The sequence below is a fragment of the Tauraco erythrolophus genome, chromosome 3 (assembly GCF_009769465.1).
Source record: "Tauraco erythrolophus isolate bTauEry1 chromosome 3, bTauEry1.pri, whole genome shotgun sequence".
NCBI lineage: Eukaryota > Metazoa > Chordata > Aves > Musophagiformes > Musophagidae > Tauraco > Tauraco erythrolophus.
Window position 1 is genome coordinate 76,039,177 of NC_141467.1, and position 20,065 is coordinate 76,059,241.

General features: G+C 37.1%; 1 protein-coding gene across 1 annotated transcript in view; it reads right to left on the minus strand.

The window, feature by feature from the left end:
• The window catches only part of MMP16 (matrix metallopeptidase 16), a 185,996-nt gene that overhangs the window by 35,539 nt on the left and 130,392 nt on the right, over positions 1–20,065 (minus strand). The window contains 2 exon segments of the mRNA XM_086609441.1: positions 15,623–15,840; positions 18,496–18,657. Of these exon segments, the coding sequence (XP_086465567.1) occupies positions 15,623–15,840; positions 18,496–18,657 (380 nt within the window).

The following is a 20,065-nucleotide window of genomic DNA, read 5'->3' on the forward strand; positions in this document are numbered from 1 at the left end:
ACTGTCACGGTGCCTAAACCATGTTGCTCAACACCAAATCTACACGGTTTTTAAACACCTCCAGGGCTGGGGACTCCACCACATCCCTGGGCAGCCTGTTCCAATACTTCACAACCCTCTCTGTAAAGAAATTCTTCCTCATATCTAACCTAAATTTCCCCTGGCATAACTTGAGGCCATTCCCTCTCGTCCTGTCATTCATAACGTGGGAGAAGAGACTGACCCCCTTCCTTTCAGGTAATTGTAGAGAGTGATAAGGTCCCCCCTGAGCCTCCTCTTCTCCAGACTAAACAGTCCCAGCTCCCTCAGCTGCTCCTCACAGGACAAATTCTCTAAACCCTTCACTAGTTTCGTTGCTCTTCTTTGAACCTGCTCCAGCACCTCAATGTCCTTCTTGAAGTGAGGGGCCCAAAACTGGACACAATACTCAAGGTGTGGCCTCACCAGTGCTGAGTATAGGGGGACAATCACTTCCCTGCTCCTGCTGGCCACGCTGTTTCTGATACATGCCAGGATTCCATTGGCTTTCTTGGCTGCTTGGTCACACTGCTGGCTCATGTTCAATTGGCTGTCAACCAGCACCCCAAGGTCCTTCTCTGCTGTGCAGCTTTCCAGCCACACTTCCCCAAGCCTGTAATGCTGCAGGGGGTTGATGTGGCCCAAATGCACGACCCGGCACTTGGTCTTGTTGAATTTCATACAGTTAGCCTCAGCCCATCGATCCAGTCTGTCCAAGAACATGATCATGATTCTTGGAAATATCATGGGATATATGATAAATATAATGTTTAATTTAGTTAAATCTCCTTTTCCATTTACCAATACCTACTTCTTGGTACTTTCCTTACACTAACACATTCCCCTCTTGATGTGCTCTGTGGGAAACTAAATAACCAATACTTTTCTATGACAGATTGCTAGGTTAAATTTGAAAAACATGTGAGCCTCTATTCTATTTGAAAGCTCCATAATACTAATTTTACAAGTCCTTTCATTCCCGAAGTCATCACTAATACTATATGTCCTACTCTCAACTTCTTTCCACCATTTCACAGTCTCTTTTACAGTTAAAAAAAAAAAAATATCAAGAACGTTGGACTACCTTTTTCCCTTTTAATAAAATTGTCAAGAGGATTTGAAAACACGTGCAATTGCCTAGAAATAGACAAGATATCAGCATAAAAGTATTTTCAAGATTCTTTTCCCGGCTGCACAGTATTCTCTAGCATTATGCTATATTGCCTTACCAACAATAGCACAGACCTTAGAACAGAAATCTTCCTGGAGAAGGCCAAGTATACCACCTAGGATCCTATAGAAAAATTGAGGATTTTTTTTCTGCAGTTTTTTCTAATTTATTTTTGCTATCCATCTTGGGCCATTAGAAGAAAATAAGGAATATTTGGGTTTGTGTGCTTACATTTTCTTCTGTAACTCCCCCCACTCACCCCTAGAATTACACTCTATTTCTCATCAGTCTGAAATTGTTGACTCCACGTTTGTAAGGAATAGACAAACAAATATGTGAAAATGGTGCAGGACAGACTTATCTTTGTCCAAGCAAAACAGACTAATCTTTTTAATGAAATAATTGTGTTTTCTCTTCTTTTCTGTCCTTGTGACTTTACCAGTTGCAATATGATGCTTCACCATCTGTCTGAGGGGTGAGTAGACTATTTTAAAAGCTACTACAAATATGTCTGAGTCATCAAGCTCGGGCACTCCTTGAAAATCAAAAAGTCCAGAGGACAGCAAACCCTTTTTGCAAACTCAACTCCCTTTCTTTACTTTTACCCCCAAAGCATAGGGATTAAATCAGCATGGAATGGAAGTTATGGGCCTAGATAACCAAAAGTTACTGACAAACCGAGAGAATGTATGGCCTGTTTCATCAAAATTTCTAGACACGGGCAGGGAAAACACTGAAAGAAGTCAAACGGAGAAATTATGATTAAGCCAAGCCATAAATACTTGTTTCGAGTTTCTTTAACCTAGCTAGATACCACTGGCAAACCACTGGCAATTGGAAAACTCTAAATAGAGCATGGGAGGATTCACTCAGCAAAACATAATGTTCACCTACATGAATAAGCCTGTGGCTTGTGAACTATGGCATGTCTAGGACATCATCTAGCATAATTTCCAGCTATAGGAAGCTTCTAAGTCTCTTTTCACTGCGGAAATAAAATATGAATCATTACCATTCACTCTTGCTGGTCAAAAGCTTGTGAAGACAAGGGAGTAACAGACTATATCCACCAATATTAGCTAAAATCAACTATCAAAAATTTATTGTTGATATTGTAGGAACACAGAAATTAGTACTCAAAATATTTTCCTAGATGTAATAGATTTTTTTGTTTTCTTTAAGCAGTGATCTTTTTACTCTAAAATGAATTGTGATATGTTTATGTTAATATTTATATGACTTATCACTACTGTATCACCTGTCTTTTCATATTTCTGCCATACCCATAAACTCATATATATCTATGTTTCTCTCCATATGCATATGTATGTCCCTGCCCATGGCAGGAGGGTTGGACTAGATGATCTTTGAAGGCCCCTTCCAACCCAAATCCTTCTATGATTCTATGACTAATAATAGGAAAGCATTCGCAAGGAAGTAAGAGGGAAAAAACATTTAAAGAATAAATGAAAATTGGGCAAAATGTTCCCAATAGAACAGAAACATTACAAGTTGTAAAGAAAGATGGATGTCAGTGGGTGAGGACATAGCATGAGCTGATGGAAATCACAATGTATGTGTGTATCACACATACACAAGTCTAACGCATGAAAACAGCTTGTCAGTAACTCTCACATTGACATTTCTTACCTCTCTGAAGACCTAAAAGAATCATGTCCCTCTCTTGAAGCTTCATAATCACTGAAGCCAAATTTCATGGTTTTGCAATACAGTGTGATCCTAAGTGCAGATGCAGTATGTGCTCATCCTACCACTTACCCTCTCTCCCCGCCTTCCCCACACTGCACATTGCATGGATTCTCTGAGGAGACCCAAAGAAGGGGAAGTGCCCTGATGAGTCACATCAGAACCACAGGTGGAAGCAAGAAAGTGACTAATTTAAGCATTTCCTCCTGGTTGCAGTTGTTCAGGACAGTCCATGCATAAATAAGAGACTGAAGTAGGCTGGGGCTCTCAAAAGCATGTCCTACTCCTTTTAAACACTCTTTGTAGGGTAAATGGAAGAGGACCTACCCTACTTATTTCAAGGCCATACCACCTCTGTCCACACATGCATACCTATAATGAGTAGATGTGAAGAGATGTATTATCAGCCTTTAAAACTCCATGGGTTTGTAAACCTAAATGCAAGATTTCTGAAATCAAAAAGTAGAAAACATGTAGTTATTCAGGTCAGAGCTGTGGTTTCTTTTCAAAAGGAATCAGACAGTCGTAAACAATATAAGAAGGCATTTAATTTTATGCATGCCAACCTTTGTAAATGCAAATAAGTAAATATTTCTGTGGAAGTCCACTAATGCAATACTCTGAAGGCCAAAATGTCCCAATCTTCTGCCTCAAAATCTTGCTATTTTAATGGTGCATGGATACAATGGAGGATACAAGAATTCTGAGATATATTGAAACTAATGAACTAGCTAACTAAACACTTAGGTAATGGACTAACAAGAGGCTGTTTGTAAATCATCAAATGACATACAAAAGTCCACACAAGTCACTTGTAAAGAGCGAGATGTGCTCTATATGGTTATAGGGTATAATCATATTCGTATTTTAAAAATATATAACATAAATTGAATATATGTTGCTGATAACTCAATCTTTCCTGTTGTTTAGGGTGTGAATTAAGCAACAAGCTCTGAAAACATATGAAAATAGAGGAAGACACGATGTAAGAAACTCTGCAAGTGAGCGTATGGGAGTTATTTTAGATTCAAGTCGCTGCAAGCTAAGATGCTAATATATGCTGTTTGATCTCAGTTTAATACTTGTGATCTATGAAATTGTGCTGACAACAAAAATTAAAAAAGTCTGGGTACCAAATCCAGGTTTGAGTAGCATGGGGCAAGGCTAAGTAAATCTTCTCCCTCATGAGAGGGATTAGAAAAAGACTGTAGAAGTTCCTGCTGCAACCACTGGATGAACAGCAATATTCTCAGAGTGACTCAGCTTTAAGGTTGACAGCACTGGCCAAAGAGAAAAATAGACCATTAAGAGTGGCATATCCAGCACAGAGCAGCCAACAGTGACATCTGTCATGATATCACAAATATGAAAATGGTAGATATTTGATTGTCTTTGCTCACTGTCTCTGTCACAGATACAGGGATTAGATCATGATGAAAGTGAAGGAATTTCTAACAGTGAATATGCAATATTGTAAATTACATCTGATTACAGACAAAATGGGAATGTACAATTTGAAGTAGTAAATGACTGTGTTATAAAGGGCTGGCCAGACATCTCTCCAAAACATCAGCAAAGGCTCCATCATTATAAGATTGAGGAGGAATGTTGGTGAACTGTTAGGGAGAATGGGAAAGGACTGAACCCTGTCATTATCAAGTATAACCTCTGACCTAACACAGACTATTCTCCTCAGTGACAATATTCTCACCAGATATGTCAAATCATTAATTTAAGTGATTCCTGTCTCATTTTGATTTATAGACTGGACAAGGAGTATAATCAAATTTGATTTTGTATAGGAAAATATTTTTTGATTTCATATGCTTGGTATTACCTAATATGTATGACTCAAAATAGTCTCCTTCTCATGTCAAAGGTATTTGTTTCCCACTTAAATCTTGAATCTGTTACAGTCAATGGAATTTTTTCCCATTACTTTCAACTGTGCCAAGTTTTGACTCAGTAGTCAAGAAAGGCAACACTTCAAAAAAAAATTAAGCTAAAGCTTATAATAAAGAAGAAACTATAGGATTTACATAAATATCTATTACAACTTTTTTATGTCTTTCAATACATTTTAAATAGTGTGAATGGTGTTTCAGATTTGTTGAAAAAACAAACATGGATGTTGTTTTAATTTATTTAAGACCTCAACTGTTTTGTAGTGAAGTTTTGCATAGGAAACGACTAATTCAGAGGAACAAATGAGATTAGTTTCTTTTCATTTAAACACCTGATAAACTTCTGCATTGTGGACCCTCAACCCCTTGAAAAGGAAAAAGAAAAGAAACAAAGAAATTAAAAATACACAAATACTTCTGGAATATAAAGCTTTAGCTGTAAATTGAGATTAAATAAATATTTCCAAGAGTGGTCAATACCACTGCTTGAAAAAGCTTACATTACAAGCCATTACAATTGTTTCCCAAAATGTTTACCTAAATTAGTTGAAAGGCCACAATTTTGTACAACAAGAAATTTTAATTAAGCCTGGTGCTTGAAGTGTTTCTGCAATTACTCCCTTTGGTTCCATTAGGATGTAGCCCCAACTAAAATGTATTGTTAATATTACAAGATAACACTTTCCGGTGGTACAAAAATGAAGATATGCCTTTATGTAATTTTAGATTATTCCTTGCTGTAAGTTTTTGCAATTATTTTTCATCAATAGTGCTTTTTTCTATTGTCTTGCCAATGGAATATTTTTAATAAGTTCACTGAGTCTCTAAAACCAGGCAAGTTCTACAAAATTAAATACCTGTTGCACCTTAGTATTCAGTTAAAGCTTTTTGTTAGTCATTTTTATTGTAGTAAAATAAGTGAAAAATTAATAGGGTCACCAGATTCTCTGACTGTAGCAAGGAAATATTGTAATTGTGATGGATAAAAAAAGCAGGATTTGATCTTTCAACTTCAGTACACATCGTTAGTCCTTATTCAAGTGATTATGCCCACTGAGGGCTTATGGGCATATATTTTCCCCACTGAGATTCTCTGTCTAGGCTTGAGTTATTCATAAGAAGTAAATCTGCCAGATCAGTCTTTCACGTGCATTTATTTATCTGCATTTTTAATTTCTTTCACTTATTTAATACTGCTATGCAGAATTAAAACCTTTCTGTATTTCTTGCATTTGATAGTATGTAAAACTTGTTCTGATAGAATTACGTTAATGGTCAATTAGATTTCAGAACAACCTCTTCACACATGGGGAGAAAAAAGGAATAGATATATTCAATGACTAGGAAAAATAACAATTCTAAACACACAAGTAACACCATATAAGCATGATATAATTTGTTAGAGGAACCTGTAGATTTTTGGGGGCGGGTCAAGAAAAGTCATAATTTTATTTTTTATTCAGAATTGTTACAAGTACTTTCTTAAGAATATATAAAAATTTGAATTGAATTTTGGCCTATAATATTTAGTCTCATATTTTTAAGTATTTATTAGATTAAAACTAAATCAGAAATAAGAATTTGTTAAGATTCACATTTAACTGTTCAAACCTTTACAAACTTTTTCCCAAATCCTATAACCATATTTGTACATGGCTTCACACAAGAACTTGAGTATTTCTGTTAAACTCAGTATGTCCACCCCATTGTGAAAACTCTTGAAGAGTCTGAAGGACCTCTTTTTAATCTGTGAGGACTCTCATAGAGACAGGACCAGGTCTGAATGAAGTGTTTTAGCCCGGAGCCTGACCTTAGAAAGGAGGCTGATTTCCCCTGAAAGCTGAGACAGGAGAACGAGACAGCGGAGAATGTCTCATGCAGCTGGAAGAGGTGCACATTCCCTCCCTTGCAGTCCCTTCTTAGCGCTTTGTGAGCAGCAGCCACACACCTCAAACTCCTCTGCCGGGTCTCTTTTCAGCTGAACACAGAAATCACAGAATCACAGAATCATAGAATGGTTAGAGTTGGAAGGGACCTCAAAGATCATCTAGTTCCAAACACTCTGCCATGGGCAGGGAAACCCTCCACTACACCAGGTTGTCCAAAGCCTCATCCAACCTGGCCTTGAACACTTCCAGAACATTCTCCTGACCAAATCTCACTAGCTATTGCCTGTGAGGACCATATCCCAAAAGAGATGATGGATCAAATGCTACTGGGAAATGAGTGAGTGAAACAGTCAAATTTCAGTGGATTCACGGAATCACAGAAAAGCTGAGGTTGGAGGTTTCAGGGGATTATGAAGCAATACCCAATCCCTCCTTTGGAGGAAAGTGGGGAAAACAGGTAACACGGAAATGTTTTGGGAGGCTGTGCTTTTTTAGTGTTCATATTTCAATTGCTACACAAAATAGCAGAGAGGTTGATGTTGGAAGGCACCTCTGGAGATCCATCCCCCTCCTTAGCTTAAAGCAGGGTCAACTACAGCCAATTGACCAGGTCTATGTCCAGTCAGCTTTCAAAGATGGAGACTCCACAACCTCTCTGAATAACCTCTTCCAGTGTTTAATCTGTAAGGGTTTACAATGAAAATTTTTTTCTTATGTTTAAATTGAATTTAAACAAGGCATTCTGCCTTGCTTTTCACTCAGGGAAAAGAAAATTCAGTAGGATATTAGTTTGTAAGGTCAAAGGGATGTCTCAGCACAGCTGCTAAATCTGCCTCTTCTCCCCAGACTGTTTTGCAATGCACATCATCCAAACTTGCATTACGGAAATAATCAAGCAACAGGTACCATCGCATCACTCAAAAAATGGTATGAGGAGAAATAAAAATATGTGCCTTGCATGTGAAGGTTTATTTGGGTCAAGATGGTGTGAGCAATTACATGTTAACAAGATGGTAACACCACTTGCATTACATGAGACACTTGTGTGGTACACTCTCGTGAGGGTCACATTCAAAGACACCAGTGTCTAAGGGATAGCTGCCCTTCACAAAAAACTGAACCACATGTATAGTGGAACTGTTTGGCCTCAGAGGACAGACTGTATCTAATTAAAAGCAATGCACGTATGATGGACATGAGAGGAGCATACCATCTGCTCTGCTACTGATCAAATCCTTTTACATCAGACTGTTTGCCAATGAAAACATAGGCTTTTTGAAAAAAAAAAAAAAAGTACTTTCTTCTGATAAATCTAAAGCCCTGCTGACGATACTGAGTCATGCATCCTGCTGAGGTTATACTTTTTAACGGGCTAGTACATGAATAATAGGAATTTTATTAGCCAGATAGATAGTACAGATTGTTAATCAGTTCAAGTTGTTTACAGGTTTCAGTAACGTGTCTATCCATTACACTGATGCTGTTGTAAATAAAGTCCTAATAATAATATACTTATGATTTTTTAGAACTTTCTATATATATTTATATGTGTACAAGTATACCTGTAGGTTAACAGATGCTAGATAATTAGTATAGCTATGATTGGATTGACGTCTTTTGAATGGACATAAAACTATGTAATAAAGATGTAATAAAGTTCAAGACTATTTTTTAAAAGGTGAGACGGTAGAAGGAGTTTTAATTGAACTATTCTAGTACAATTATTACCCAGGTGATTATAATCTTGTCTAAATTCCTCTGCAGTCAGATGGAATATACTGCCTACTTTCCATACAGTGAACAGACTGTGCTTTCCATTTTAAACCTGTGAAATGTGCTAGCTAAAACCCTTCCCTAGCTTAGAAATACACTGAAAGGTTTAGGTAACATTTGGAAAATATTTTTGCATCTGTTAGTGAAAGTATCCATTTACCAAAAATATACAAACTATGACTTTTTACTATTCCAGCATGTCCCTGCTTTTTTCGTCTTGACATCCTACAACTTGTTTCTGTACCACAAAACATCCATCCTGTACATTTCCGATGGGCTTGCTCTATTGTGATACATTGAAGTCCCCATTGAGTTTTTTGCTGCTTTTCTCCCTCCTTTTCAACATATAACCTGAATTACCTGAATTAAAACAGCCTTCCTCCCTGATGAGCTAAAAAATGGCAAATTCCACCAGATTATTCTTCCTAACACAATGATATAAAATGTAGGGGTAAAGGAGTCCACTCTCTGCAGACTTGACTACTTGTGACCTCCTGTTCCCAGTCTTTTACAGCTGAGACATTAAGTTGTTTTCCCTCTCACATCTCGAAGTGTCTACTTCCACAGCATCCTCTGCTGTACTTTCCCAGGCTGCAACTGACAGTCCGGAAACAAAAACCAGCTACACAAACAGACCATGAGAGCTTTGAAAAAATAAAAATATCTGCTTTCAAATATGATAGAGTCAAGTCTCATGCTGTAGTTGTTTCTTTGTCTCTACTTTTTATTAGTAGTATTTTTCCTCTGTCTCACAGGTTTTTTATTAGACCTATTAGTTATGATTAAATAGCCAATGCTTTAAAAATTCCTCATGTGTTTACCACATATCAAGAAACAGGATTTTCTTTTCCTTTTGTGTTTAACAGCATACTCTATATAAATACACAATTCTGAAAGGAATATTAAATGGCATCTATACAGTTATGTATGAAAGCAACTGCAGTCTAAACTAATGCCAAGGAGTAATGACAGGCTAATTGGCTTGGCTTGTTTGGCACGTCGTAAATGTTTTTACAATGGTTCTTAGCAGATGACGAGTCAGAAAACAAATTCCTGCAAGTTGTAGAGAAATTACTATAAAATAGTAAAACACAGCCTGTTAAGGCCTTCCTAAAATTGGTTCCATATTCTACCATCTGTAATGTTAACATTTCAGAAGACGTTTGTCTGAACTGTAAATGCCATTTATCTAATGGACAAACTTCTTTCTCCTATACTTACATCACATTTCAACAAACGCCCTAGTATACAACAGTGGTTAAAAATACTGTTCTTCAAGGTGCGAGTTAATTTTTCCAACATGACCACTAAAATGATTATAGACTATTTAAGATCCATTCATTTGTTTCTTAAGGATTTAGCATTCAACAAAGAAAAGACCAGTGCAACCTCTATGAGATGCTCTTCTGTGAAGCAAAAATCTGTCTCTCAAACAAAGAGCAGTGACTTATCCCTCTAACTTGCAGATTACGGAGGACAAGTTCCATACATCTAGTGCTTACTTTTCTAGATGTAACCTGTTCAAAAAACTACGGATTTTGTGAAAATCTATGAAACTGAAAAGGACATAAAGAAAAAGGATATTAACAGCAGTCACACAGATTGCTGAAGCAGAGCTAGAAATAATTTTGTTGCCAAGGAACAATCAGCGTGTAGAGTCAAATACAAGCTATACACAGTTCAAAAATGACAGGATAAGCAACCAGTGTTACTTGATCTGCATCCTTTGAGAGATAAATACACTTTATGCAACCATGGGCTCCCTTGAACATTTTTTTAATTGTGTAAAAGATTCAGAAGGTGTTAACATAAGTATCTTTATTGATAGGACATCTGTGATAGTTTGATGTGGGGAGGTGTTCTGGTGGCAGGAGAGGGGATTTGCTCCCTGTGCCACCAGATCTGAGTCCCATCCCCCTCGGGGGGTTGAGCCAAATTGGCGCCTCTGCGAATTGCCCTATTTAAGTTGAGACAAAGGGATGGGAAAAGGTCTTTTGCTCAGGAGAGGAGAGGGCAGGAGGGCGCTGCTCTCGCTCCCGGCTCCCGGCCGGGCGGCTGCCCGGGCCCGGGCTGGCGCCATGTGCTCAAGATGGCGCCGGGGGAGCCGCATGGGGGGCTCGGGAAGCACCTCGCTCCCGGGGTGCTCGCCGGGCCGAGCTCCCCCAGAGGGGATTAAGATCTAAGAGAAAACGACCACAATGACCAGGTCAGTCAAGATAGAGCAGGAGGAGGTGTGCTAGAGCTGAAGTTTTCCCTTGCAATCAGTGTGAAGATGGCAGGCGGCCCCCCTGCAGCCAGGGTGTACTCAGCGGAGCAGAGACCCACTCGCAGCCCGTGGAGAAACCCACGTCGGGGAAGAGATGCCTGAGCCCAGGAGAGGTCGTGGAGCAGGGGATGCGCGACCAGGTACTGTTAATAATGGGCATGGAATGCACGACGAGGTCGTGGAGGCATCTGGAGTCCGTGGGACGACCCACGCCGACGCGAGTGGCAGCAGCTCCCTAAGAGGCCGAGACTGGTAAAGCCCGAACTGGTGCAATCCGTGGGGAACGATTGCAATCCTGCGGGCAGGACTTACGCTGGAAAAGTTTGGGGATTTTTTCTTCGTGAGTAGGGGATCCACCGAAGCAAGGGAAAAATGGTGTAAGGACTCCCCCTCCTTTAAGTAAGGAGCGGCAGTTAACAACATGGATGAACTGACCTGCACTCCCCCATTCCCTGTCTGCCTGCGCTGATGGGGGGAAGGTAGAGCCAGGAATGAAAGGAAATAGGGGTGGGGAGGTGTTGTTTTAAGATCTGGCCTTGTTTTCTCTTTGTCCTCTCAAGTAACCGGTTTCGTTCCCTTGTGTCTCTTGTTAAGTAACTGTTAATAAATTGTTTTGTTTTTAAGAAGAAAGCCTGAGTCATGTTTTGCCCGGGACCATGGTTGGTGGGTGCTCCCTCTTGGTTCTTGTCTCGACCCTCAGTCCAAAAACCACGACAACATCTTAGATTATCTTCAAAACTCTTTTGCTACAGAAGACTGTAAAAGCAGTGTGAATTGCACAGAACACAGGAAGAAAGTGGAAATATATGCTATAAACTTCTTCACTAATGGATCTTTTCTGGTGACCTTAGACAGTGGGGTTCCTTTTCGTCATGCAGTAGCCCTGGAGATACTCTCAGGGACTTTAAGGAGAAGACCGTATGGTTGGATACCACATATTGCTATATACAATGGCTGAGAGGCTTTTCCATTAAAGGCAAACAGTGTCATACCACTCCACACGACTTTCCCAGAAAAGGAAGACCAATTTGTTTTTCTCCATTTTCAGCCATTTTCTGTGTCCCAGAGGAGTTCGAACTAAGCAGAAGGAGAAAATAGCTAGAGAAAAGATTGGAAATGAGAGTGACAGCTAAATACTAATTGCATTCAGCAAAAATACAGAAACTAACTGGAATCTCAAGATAAAAAGTGGCGCTCATGAATTTTGGCATAGAAACTCTACTGTCCTGATGGTTGCTTATACCAGTTCAAGCATATACTAAATAATAGCAGCAATTTAAAAACTGCATTCAGTTAAGACAAACTTCATACACTTTAAAATATCAGTTGGTGACAAATGAAACCTATAGTTACAATATATTGATTTAAACTAATATTTTTCTTCTATATTATACTGTATCTTCAAGCCTTACAGCTAGCAGGGTCATGTTAAGGACATCTAACTTAAAGAATTCAGGAATAAGCTCTTTTGGGACAACACATTTATATGTCAGTAATCCATGTTTATTCGATGGAAAATAATTTTGTTTTCCTTAAAATCCAATCATTTCTACCAAAATAATTGATTCCCAAAATTCTATTTTTATTTGGTCGTCTTTGGGGAATCTTTAACAAGTTGATTGCTTTACTTTTGTGTTTACTGTTCATGTTGGATCAAGAACAGTTCCTCTTTATTTAATTTCTTTAACCCTACAATTTTTATCAAGTGTTGCTAGGATTGTTACTTTGTCAAAGTGATGGCAAAACAATAAAAAGGGATGGATAATTGTAAATTCCATTTTCCTTTTAAGCTTACTGTTATTCAGTTTTACTCTGGATATATCCATTTGAGAATGCCAGATAATCTTAAAACCACAGACAAAGCTCATCAGTTTGAACATAGAAATTGTTACTAATATTCTGATACTCTTAAGTATACCTAATAGCTCAACAGCCAAAAGAAAACAATCTTCTTGAAATTAATCTTGTTTGTTATCTACTGTGAAAATCCACAGTGTATCTCAAACTGTTATCTTTTGTGCTTCAGTTTTATGTTTAAATTAGAATTTAATTATTCAAAAGGGCTCCCATTCTTCAACTCTGTGGCTAAGTTCCCAAGCAATTTCAAGGATTATTTAAACAAATTGAGCTCGTGAGCTTGAGACTTGCCCATGAGATAAAAAAGTGGTTATTTTCAATTTGGAATTGGTACATGGCATACGTGCCATTCAGAAGGCAGTAAAATCTGTCACTACACAATCATTACAGACTTGTGGATAAAGACAAAGAAGGAAAAGGATGTCATTTGATTAGCCTCCAATTTTATTAATTTAACTAATCTGGGAACTATCCAGCAATAATTTTTTCAATGACGGTCATAATTCTTCTTTAATTGTTTCCACCTGGTACAGTACTGCCATCAGTCCCCTCTTCTTCTCCACCTCTCTGTACTTTGCTCTCAGCCCATCACTCATGCCTTCACAGTCTATCCTCATACTAACATTAAGGGTCAAGGGCAAAGAGGTTTGGTGGTTTTTTTTTTCTTGTGTCAGGCCACAGAACCTCCAGCTTCGCTTCCTCCATTGCTGGATGCTTCCCCTGTATTCAGTCCCTATTCCTGTTTATAGCTTCTGAGAAATAATTCCTGCCCTGCTTCTGCTACAGTCTAACACGCTGAGCTTTTCCTTATGACCAGCCCCCTTGAGATTCTGCAAAGTAAGTTGAAAATGACTAGCAACCCCTAACTTTTCTAATTCCTTCTCTCCTTTCTTGCTCCTTTCATAATCCTCCCCATACACTCCTCCCCCCCCCAAAAAAAAAATCTCAAGCAAGTAGTGAAACAACTTTAGCAGATGAAAATCTTCATTTGAAAATCAATGTACAAACCAGAAAGTTAGGGCCTATAAACTCAAGCATTCAAAGACACTCAGATTACAAAGTCAAGATTTGTACACTTAAGCAAACTCCATTGCTTAGCATGCTAACCCAAGCCATGCCTTGCCATGCTTCCAGATACCCTGAGAAGAAAAGGGGAACTGTGGGACACTTAAAGAAATTAATCTGGACAAAGGTCATCTCTTTCTTCCCTTCTCAGCAAGTTGCTTTTATGATTGCAGCAACTTCATTTTGGAAAGTCAGGCTCTAAATCTGCAAATGCTCCATTACTGGTCATTTTTCTCTGACAAAGTTTTGTCGATCATGAATGGAGTTTTACTTTTCGACTATAAGGACAGTTTGCACATTAGTAAGCATGCAAACTGTATACTAAATACATAGTGCTAAGGCAGTAAGCAGTAAACATTTTTGGAAGAATCTTAATTTTTATTTTCAATCAGAATATATCAGAGTGATTAGTGGTGAATCTGTTTATCCAGGAACACAGACTTGGCTAGACAGGAAATTTTATATTAGTGGGACAGCATTTCACTATTTATTGATTTATGTCTAAAATAAATGAGAATACGTTCTATTGCTCTTGAGGTGGATGACATGAGATTGAAGTAGGTATTTTAATATCCTGTTTAATGTCAAGTTAGAAAATTAGATTCTTCCTTAACCTTTGAGTTTTAGTCATAAAAAGACTGATGGTTCAGGACCTCCCAGTGTTTGAAGATATACCATGTATTCGAATGGAAATAGCTGACAGCCCCAGGGCTGGTAAGATCCTTAGCTGTTTATGGGAAACATATTTCCTGTCCATTGGGTTGTGAAGGTAGCTCAATAATTTTGAATGAATTCATGTAAAGCTATTTGTACATATTTTTTTCAGGTATGCTAAAGGAAGTGAAAGCCTGAATACCATTGCTAATATAAGATTTATCTGGAGTGATAAATTACATAAAAAGAAAACACGTGAGGGAGAAATGCGTCTTATCAGAAAGGATAACAAAAGCCATTGAACTGCAAGCTTCATGTTTTGGGACAAATTCATTGCACTTCCCTTGCACTTACACTATTGCTGAAGGGAAGAGTGTTATCTATTCACATGTGAAAGGCCCTTCTTCTCTACCTATAATGCTGAAGTTGAAAAGAATAATTTCATGTATTTACAAAACAAATCCCACACTTCCTATTGCTTAAACAAATTTGACACACCGGTAGTTCAAAATAATAGATTATGCTGTTGCTTGTTTCTGGAACATTTGCACAGCACTATGTGTCAGCAAATTGGTTTAAGATTTAAGAAGGTGAATAATAATGATTCTGTAACTATTCTTCAACATTCAATGCCCTCTGAAAACCATCCTGCAGATTATTTTCCTAAAATAGCTTTGATGTCCATGAGTTTTAGTAAAGTCCTTCTATCAAAAGATTGCCTTTCGGTTCCGTTTGTTTATTTTATTTGCTGTTTATACCACATTTTCAGCTCAGAGTAAAAAAAAATGAATGGAAACAAACAATGTCACAGTTGCAATAAGATTTTTGTGGCAAAGACCTTTACTTAGATATTGTGATTTCAATTGCTACCACAAAACAATGACAAACTTCCTTTGTAAATGACAGATCAAAGTGTAAAGTTAAAATTACAACTCCATGGAAAAAAGAAAAAAAAAAGCATTGAAGAGACAATCTACTGTATGTCTGGATGTGGCTGTATTCCCAACATAATCATTCCTATTATTCATGAGTTGATTTACACTTTTTATCTCTCCATAACATGCAGCATTTATTTACCCTTACATTTTGAGGCATTGCAGTTTCTGCTGACATGGATATTTTCCCAAAATAGAACATTACAGCTGTTCTCTGCTAGACGTTTAAGCCATGTGTATGTTTATTTTCTAATTTCTCTCTTGAACTTTCTGTAAGCAGACTAGGAAAGTGGAGTCATGATGAATGAGAGTTTGCTTGAAAAAAAAAAAAAAGGAGAAATGCAGACATTTGATGTAACATTGAAAAATTCACAGCCTCCTACCTTGAAAACAAACATTTCCCGGCGAAGAATAGCCAGAGTGTTGAAGTTCCCATCACAGATGTTAGGCTTGGCTCCAGGATAGGAAGGTTTGTCACCAGTGGGTGGCCGAGGAGGTTTAGGTTGCCTGTCATTCTTCCGTGGGTCTACTGGAGGGATTGAACGATGTGGGGGCACTGTTGGCAGAGGTCTTGTTGGTGGTGGGATTCTGTCAGGTGGACCTTTAAATACAGCAGCAGTATGTAATTTATATGCCCACCAGTGCCACTCGAAGAAATACACAACAAAAACCTGCTGTAAGCAGTGCAAATCCTACAGTGGCAGTGGAATGGAAAAAGTGATCTAACCCATGTTATATGGCATAATGTATAATGAATAACTACCATAAAACCATGGCATGAATGAAGCAAATAATTACTTTTCACTATCCAGAATATTCTTTTCTTATTGAAACAACATTCCAGTAAAACTTGCAAAAGATGCATATTCCACTATCATTTCAGATGAGAAGCAACTCATAGCACATACTTTAGGAACTGAGTAACAACTGTTAAAATAGAATCATTGTCCATTGTACAAAATAAAACAAAACAAAAAACCTGTTTCTAATGAGATCATCAGCAGAATTTTATTTTACAGTAAGTTTTACGAAGCTCAATACCTAGTAATTAAAGGAATTGTTCTGAGGATAAATGAATTTAAAAGAACTAAAGTGAAAAGCTAAAACTCTGCACAGTGATTTAAAAATATTTTTCTTCTTTCAAATACATTTTCTGTCATAATATACAGAATTTGATGAAAGCTGAAATAACTCTCCCATTCGTAATTTCTCTACCTGAAAGTCAAAAGGCCATCCTAGACAGATGCTGTTCATGACCTTAAAGGCATACTGAATGACTTGCAATGGGTGTACTGAAAACTCCTTTCTCTTTCTACACATATTACTATGTTCACTTATATTTTCCATCTACAAAAAGATAAGAAGTTTCAGTTGGATCAGTAAGAATTCTGGAAACAAGATGAACACTTTAATTTTGCTGATTCTATTTGTTCCACTCTCCAAATCATTTAAATACATAATAAATTTTGACATTAAAAAATAAATATCATTTGCAAGACCAGTTTCAGAAAGACTTTTGAATAGTAAGACAACTCTAAAACTGCATAAACGGCATTTGAATTTCTGATATTTTTTCAAAAAAAGTGTACTTTGTAAAGAACAAGATGGACTTTGTAAGGAAATATTAAACTCACCAAACAGTTGTCATACAATTTAATAAGGCATTTATTTCATTCATTTTAAGGCTTGTGACATTTATAATTTACAGTTAATAATGGTGTTTCAAGGAATACTGCAGACCAAAGTAATTATTTTAATAGGTGAGACATTTTTATTGAGGCATATGATTCCAGATTACCTCTTGATTTTAAAGGAAGCAAAGGAATCAGTTTGCAGTAGCTCATGTTGGAAAGTTTTTAATCCCAAATCAAAGTTTTCATATGCCATTTGGTGGTGATGTCAGATATTACTTCCCAGGTGTAACACATTTCTCCTAATGTATAGCTCACAGCTGTTAGAGCTTAGCAGTTAGTTTTCAGAAAAATACTCTTGTCTAGCCCTTAAGTCTAGACTACCAACTTATGAGGTCATGAGAAACAACCTTCTTTCCAGCTAATCACACATGAAAAAAAACCCCAAACAATACTTGATCAGACAATCATTTCAAAATTGCTGTTTATGCTTAATGAAAATATATATCAGTGCTTGCTAATATAATAATATTTTAAAAAGCTTTTTAATGTAAAATACCACGGAGGCTGCAGAGTTACAGTTAGCAGTACAGTAATTCTGCATGATCATAGTTTTCCTTTCTAGTAGTAAAGATAAACAAGGAATGGCCCTGATAATATTCAATATAAACCTGACAAATCTTTAAACTGAAAATAATAGTGAGTACAAAATTGAATCTGATACAGAATTAATTGGAGAATATTAAGCAAGACAATTCCAGACAATTCCAAATATTATCTACTAGATATCTAGTATTAACATACAGATACCTCAGATTTTTCATTGTAAGAGAGAAAAATAAAATGCATTTTTAAAGAAAAAAAACAGACTATTTAACAGGTACCAACAGAATCAAAGTCTTTAAAATAAGAACAAAACCAAGTCTTTGGAAACATAAGGAATGGTAATATGGGAGTTAGTGTTACATTCAACCTGTAATCAGAATAATAGTACTGGGTTTGCTTTTTATTTTATTCCATTTTCAATTGCTTTGCCTTGTCAATTTGAATTCAATACATGCAGAATTTATTTACACTATAGATGTCTTTTACATCAGGCCACAACAAACCTAAACAAACATATTTTAAAGACATGCACCTTTTTCTCCCTAGGTAGCTCAAAATGTTGGGTTGGTAATAACAGTCTTTTGGGATTAAGAAAGGGTTTTTCTGAGACCACAAATTTTGTACACCCAGGGAACTGTTTAGTACTATAACTGATAAACTGAGAAGCAATCAATTCATCCAGTTACACAAGATTGAACTAATGTGGAAATAAGCTTGTTATGGTTAAAGGCCTGCATTTCTTAATATTTCATTGTTTTGGATCCTTTTGCACATATTTTCTTTATGGGTTTTTAAAACATTTAAAATTGCTATTCCAGCTGAGTGCAAATATGAATGCAAGTTGTGAACAGTGAGAAACAAAAGTAAAAGAACTTTGCCCTACTCACAAGCAGACCTCCGGCATGTAGACTAGCAGAGTCTACACTAACAAACCCTTTTGGAGAGGTGGTATGGACAGGAAGACCTGAAATATATTCTAAAGTGAAAAACTGATGTTGCTTAATTAGAGTACGACATACCATATATCTTCTGGATGCCCTGTAAATCATCATTAGGTAGTTTGAAGTTGTCAGTTTCCATGTACTGGTAAAACGGAGCCATGATTGCAGTGGGATCGTTAGAGTGCTCCAAGCCCAGAGCATGTCCCAGTTCATGTACTGCAACTAGAAAAAGATCATTTCCTGTGAAAAGAAGAAGGGGAAAAGAGACTTTTGAAACTAGAAGCATAGTAACAGAAATAACACAAGTGGACGACTCTGCACTTGAGAAACATTTACACTGAATTTAAATTTTACAAGATAATGCTTAATAATGAGTCATAAGGATAACGCGGTACCAAAGGCAGCTTTCCCTTTTTTTTCAAGAAGGGAGCCATTATTGTTATATATAATATATGATACTCTTACAGATTATTGTAAGTATAATCTTTTTTAACTGAGGCGCATGGTTAACGTAGGGTTCAAGTGTGATAACTCATACCTAGGCTTATGTGCATCTTCTGACTTAAAGCTGATGTTGCAATGAACCTGACTAAAAATGCTTGCATCAAGACACAGTTCCGCAATGAAAGTATCCTTGCTGTGTGTGGTAAACTTCACAAACTGAGGACTATCTATTTAGGACAAATCTCACAGGAAACTTAGTCATTCAAGTGCTTGTAAACAGACCCCTGCTGATTATTTGTCGATGCCCCTTTCTGAATCACCATAACTGTAATCCTAATGAGGAAAATATGGGTGTTGTGCTATCCTCCTCAAAACAGGATGCTCTTATTTATTTCATTATGTAATTCCCTTATAAGTGTAGTTGCTTACTTAAGTATTAGAACTTTTTGACTTTTGTACATCTAAAAAACAAAACAACACACTCATGTTATAGATTGATTTAATTTTTTTCTTATTCCCTTCTAAAATCCTCTTTCTGTTTTTTATTACAGGCTATTTGACACAAATAGAAGTCTTGGCAGTAGAATTATGGCACTCTGTGAAGCAAACACAAATTCAAGCCAATGGGATTGTTTCCGTAAAAATTTCAGAGCTGGACGTCTATGGTATTAATTTTGTCTATTTTTATTCACCTAAGACTTAGTTCAGCATATCTTTCTGTAAGTCATGTGCAGATTCTGTCTGTAGTCAACCTGTCATATAATGAAGCTTTGGAAAAATGTTTTACATCACAAGAAAGATTCCGGTCACTTGGAGAGGGTTACATCCAGCATATTGCTCATTTTCACCACCGTGGGAGGAATCATCCTCTAGTTCCTGTCCCACTGACAAAAGAAGTATTCTAGATCAGTAGCTTATGCTGAACATCCAGCTTTTATATGGCTGGACTCAAGAGAAACAGGTGTCACCTACAGTAGGTAGTTTCTTCCTGAAAGAGCCCTATAAATAACAAAAGGCCTGTAAGTGGCCTAATAGACAGTTCTATATTGGAACAAGAAAATGCTCAACATTAACATTTATCTTATGTGCTGTAAATTCTTTAGGGGTAGACAGTTATTTTCCACTGCTGGCACTAGATTTGGAATTCTAAGTACTATTATAATATTAAAAGTAATAATATTAAAAAGTTGAATTTAGAAAAACA